General features: G+C 37.2%; 1 protein-coding gene across 1 annotated transcript; it reads right to left on the bottom strand.

Annotated features, from left to right (window-relative positions):
* Positions 1-1,502: 1,502 nt before the first annotated feature.
* LOC117612563 lies at positions 1,503-1,979 on the bottom strand. The gene has a single exon (XM_034341250.1). The coding sequence runs from the start codon at positions 1,977-1,979 to the stop codon at positions 1,503-1,505; it is 477 nt and encodes a 158-aa protein (XP_034197141.1).
* Positions 1,980-5,573: the final 3,594 nt, after the last annotated feature.

The following is a 5,573-nucleotide window of genomic DNA, read 5'->3' as shown; positions in this document are numbered from 1 at the left end:
TAGCAGAAGGGAAGAAGAAGAAAAAGAATGAAGAAAACAAAATTAGAAGAAAAAGAGTAAACAAGAAGGAAGAAGAAGTGGTGGCCTCTTCTTTACGACTGCGTCTACCCCATGAGGTTTTTTCTTAAAAATTTTCTTTTAGCTTAACTCATCTTCTTCTCAACTACATCTGCTCCTTGAATTACTTCATAGCTATTGTTTACACCATAATGAACCGAGCAGACCCAGCATCAAAGCGACTAGCACCAAGGCAACCACGCCTTCTCCCATGCAGAAGGAAGACACACTTCCGAGGTCGAGCAGACCCAGCATCAAAGCGACTAGCACCAAGGCAATCACGCCTTCTCCCATGCCGAAGGAAGACACACTTCCGAGGTGCCAGACACCTGCCGAAGCTCCCAAATGCCAAACCTAATCTCCAGGACACGTGTCGCCACTACAACGGCTTGCACAAAGTCCCACATTGGAACTTTGTGCAAAGCTCCCACTTTCACCTCCCTATAAATAGGGAACAGTACCCAGGTAAAAAGAAGAACTATTCCCCTATTTTTACTGTTACTCTGCCAGAATTACTACCCTTAACTGACTTAGGCATCGGAGAGCCTTCGGCCGGCACCACACCGGTGTCCGAAGCTTAACGGTTGCTTCCCCCCTTTTTACCTTCTGCAGGTCTCTCACCAACCCATTTCACCAAGGGCCTCAGCCTTCTTCCTTGCTAAAGACTCATCACACCTAATCCCTAAGTTGGACTCAATATTGGCCGGGCCATTTTGAGCATCAACAGCTATGATTCATAATTGGTTCTTAATAGATGTATCATGTATTAATTGTTTTATCGAAAATACAATATATGTTATTTTAAGTTTATTTTCATTGTCGTATTCTTGAAATATCCATATCCTAGTTTTCAAAAATTTATCCTATTTCTGTATTGTATCCTAATACGTAGGGACGAATCTAGGATTTCGAAAGGCACTAGACTGGATTTCCATTATTATCAAACTCGATGGTACGAGTTAATTTCATTCATAACAAAAATAATACACCTAGTTAGCAGGGACATAATGAGCCGTACCCTCAAAATGCATCTAGTACATAAGATATAAACTAGTAAAAAAAAAAAGAGAGACTATAATAAATAAACATGCAATGTAAATATATAATACAACTATTTGAGTTGCACTCTTTTAGGCTTCGAAGAGTTGAAATCACTAATTATTGATTCATTATCGATACTATCAACAAATTCTTTTTCAATTTTAAGTATCATACAATCAGCAAGAAACTTATCCTCTATCCTGTTTTGAAGTCGATTTTTGATAAGTCTCATAGAAGAAAATGCACGTTCTATTGTTGGTGTAGAAACTAGAAGAGTTAACACTACACGAATCAATCTATCAATCAAGTGGTAAGTGTGTGTTAACCCTGTTTCAACTAAGCACTTAAGTAATTCAGGAATATAATCAAGATTCTTGAAGGCTGGAAGAGGATCCATATTAGTCTTAAAAAATCCCAACTATTGATGTAAAGCCTGCAGTGGTAGTAAAATCTTGAGGATAAAACTTCCCATCACGATTGCATATATCACCAATGTTAAACCGCTCAAATGAATTACGAAGATCTAATGTTGATCTAAGATAAAGAAGTTTCACAGTTTGCTCTGGAAATCTAATATTTAACTCTACCAACTGAAAATCTATTACATCATTAAATACATCAATCCAGAAATAATGCTCAACTGTAATAGAATCCTTTTGTTGACAAGAACGAACTCTACCCATTTTATGATGAGCACTCATATCAGGTACACTAATGTCATGTTGTTCATAAAATGATAGTACACTGTTGATAAAATCATCCCAACCATTATTTCTCACCTCGTCAAGCTTCATTTTTGTACTTGAAACAAGATTCAAAGCATTTACAATGTCCTGAGATTTGCTTTGAAGTGATTGACAAAGAAAATCTGTGAATCCCATAGCTTTTTCAACAAAAGTAAGGAAAAAATAAATTCAAATGACATCATGGCAATATAAATACTCTCAGCTTCCCCACGAAATTGTGATGTAGGTCCATTACTACCTATTTCATCAAGAAGTGTCATGGTTGCACCAAATTAATCAATCAAACTTATGATAGTTTTAAAATGAGATCCCCAATGAGTAGTTCCAGGTTGTTGCAAACAACAAATTTGATTAGCTCCTGTACCCATTCCAAGTTTTTCAGCCTCTAGCAACCTTTGAATTTTAGCTTTTCCATATAATTTCAACTCAGAATGATGTTTAGCAGAAGCACCAACAAAATGCACAATATTATTCAACATTGAAAAAAAATCTCCAAATGACTCCTACCTCTTTAGCTGCAGCATTTAATGCTAGCTGGAGGCAATGAGCAAAGCAATGTATATAATATGCATGTGGACAATCATTGAGAAACAATGCTTGTAAGCCATTCCATTGACCACACATATTGCTAGCACCATCATATCATTGGCCACACATATTTTTAACTAAAATGTTTACCAAGCACCTTACAAATCTCAGTTTTAATAGTTGAGGAATTAGTATCATGAAGACTTATAATCTCAAAAAACCATTCTCGAATAAACCCGTCATGACCAATAAATCTTAGGTTAATAGCCATTTGTTCCTTTTTAGATTCCCCAAGTGCTTCATCAACAAGAATACGAAATTTTCCATCCTCTCCAACTTCCTCAAGAATCTTCTTCCTTACTTTGTTGGCAAAAATATTTAGGATCTCCTTTTGTATCGTTGATGCAATATATTTCGCATTTCCAGAAGCATTATCTAAGAAGACTTTTTAAACTTCTACATTCATTCTTAAAAAGGCTTTCATAAGCTCAATGAAATTACCCCGATTTGATGACTCACAAGATTCGTCATTGCTTCTAAAAGCCATTCCTTGATTTGTTAGATACCTAATGGACTCAATTGTGGTTGTAAGTCTGAACTGATTTTTTGTAACTGTTAGATTTCTTTAAATACGTGTTCAAGATCTTTCACAGAATCTGAAATACGAAAAGACATACCTGGTGTCATCTTCCTTGAGTATACGACCTCTAAACTCATTCAACTGCAATAGCAATATTCCAGCAAGAACAGGAATGGCTCAAGACCTCTGCTCTCTCAGAATCTGTTTCAGCCCTCTCTTTATGGTGAGATTAGGGTTAGAAAACGTGTCTGACGAGAGCATGGCCTTAAGCCTATATAGGGCTAGGTCAATTCGTCTCTACTCATCATTGAGGACCGACTGAACTAATCTTTCAAGCCCACCAAAACGGTTCACGCAAAAAAGGAAATAAATAGGACCCCTTAATAAGCTTCAAAACCTTTCCTTATTCCACAAGGTTTTGGGCCTCAAGATTTAAACTCTTATCAAAACCTGATATAACTTAGTATCTAGTGCACTGATCTAACTAGGATACATAACATTCTCCCACTAGATCAAGCACTAGAGCACTAAACTTCTGTATTCCGAAAGGTTTGATGATCTTTATTGGCCATGAGTTTAAGACAGTTAAGTACTTCCCTTCAAGCTACAGTGAAAAACGATTAGACAAAATGAACTATAGACAAGCACTACTCTTTCTTTAAATCTCCTTTAGCTAACGGAACCTTCTGTCCAGAACATATACTTATGTTAAAATGCTTGAGTATCCTTTGACAGGCCTGGGAGACCTCGAGCTCGGTCTCTCTGAATTTCAATGCCTAACACAAAAGCGGCTTCTCCCAAATCCTTCATCTCAAAATTATTTCAAAGTAGCTCCTTAGTGTCTTTCAGTAAATTGTGGTCATTTGTAGCCAAAAGTATATCGTCGACATACAATAGTAGAAAAATACATTGGCTCCCACACTTCTTCAAATAAATGCATTGATGGGCTATGTTCTCTTTAAAAACCATAAGATAAAACAGTTTGATGGAATTTGAAATACCACCTCCTACTTGCTTGCTTTAGTCCATAAATTGCCTTGTTAAGTTTGCTAACCATATGCTCTTTTCCCTCCTTTGCAAACTCTACAGGTTGCCTCATAAAATTTTCTTCTTCAAGTTCTCCATTCAGGAAGCAATTTTTACATCAATTTGTTGTAAAAGTAGGTGACAATGCACCACCAAAACCATAATGATGCGGAAAGAATCTTTGGTGGAAACTGGGGAAAACGTCTCACTCAGTGTAGTCAATTCCATCCCTTTGGGTGAATCCTTTTGCTACAAATCTAGCCTTAAATCTTTCGATTCTTCCATCCTCATCCTTCTTTGTTTTAAATGCCCATTTCGAGCCTACTAATTTCTGGCTCTTGTGAGGTTCAACTAATTCCATACTTGATTATTCTTCATGCTTTTCAGTTCATTCAACATAGCTTCCCTCCATTTGTCTGCATTCTGACTCTATAGCTTCTTCAGAACTTGTTGGATTAGCATCATCTCTAATGTCAAAATTTGCTTCCTGTAAGTACGCATAATCCGAAATTGTTGTGAAACTTCTTGGTCTGTTAGATCTCCTCAACGGCATTGGTTTAGGTAAATTTTTGGGTTGAGGATTTTCTGCAGTTTGTTCTTGTTGTTGTTGATGAACTAGTTCTTCATACTGAACAATCAGTCTCAACAATTTGAGTACCACAATTTGGATGGTAAAATCTAAAATCCTTTGACCTTGTGGGATAACCTATAAAATGACAGCTAATCATTTTAGGATCGAGCTTCTTTTCTTGAGGGTTATAGATTCAAGCTTTAGCCCTGCAATCCTGTACATGAAGATGTTGCAGGCAAGGCTTTCTAGTAATCCAAATTTCGATAAAAAATGTCTTAAGTATAGAGTTACTAGGCATTCTATAGTTTGTTGTTTTGATCACCTCTCTCAAAAAGCGTAGCAAATCAGTTTTGGAAATCTTGCTAAGAACCATGTCCTTCAAAGTTCAATCCTTCAAAGTTCGATTTCTTCTCTTAGCCACACCATTCTGTTGCGGAATTCCTGGCGTTGTGTACTGAACTACTATTCCATTTTCTTGTAGATACATAGCAAAAGGTCCAGCACGTCGTCCTCCTTCATCAAAATGTCCATAATATTCACCCCCTTTGTTTGACCTCACAATTTTGTTCTTTTTCTCAAGCTGCCTTTCTACTTCAGTTTGAAATTTTTTGAACGTTTCAAAAGCTTGAGACTTTTCTGCTATGAGACATAGATAACCAAAACGAGAATGGGCATCTATAAATGACAGGACCCGACCCAATTTTCGCTTTGAAAATCGAGCCGACTCCTGTGCGTGTCCGACACCTGGCGAATGTCGGACACAAATGACCTTTTTACCCTTTCCTTAATTAATTTCCTTCCGACTTCTGCCGAAAATTCGACAGAGTCTCCCCTGTATTTTGACCATACCCAAAGTCTTCCACCTGCCAAACAGTCTCATAAATCCTACCAGCAGCCAGACTAAGTCAACAAATAGATTCCAACCTCCGTTTCTTATATTCAACAAGATATCAGAGCAATTTCTAAACAAATTTACAGAATTTACAAAGAAGTACAACAAGTTCCTACGCTTTGGCGATGGGTC

This window comes from Prunus dulcis, unplaced genomic scaffold (genome assembly GCF_902201215.1).
Source record: "Prunus dulcis unplaced genomic scaffold, ALMONDv2, whole genome shotgun sequence".
NCBI classification, from domain to species: domain Eukaryota; kingdom Viridiplantae; phylum Streptophyta; class Magnoliopsida; order Rosales; family Rosaceae; genus Prunus; species Prunus dulcis.
Note: the sequence above shows the minus strand (reverse complement) of the source record. Positions and strands in the feature narration are given on the sequence as shown.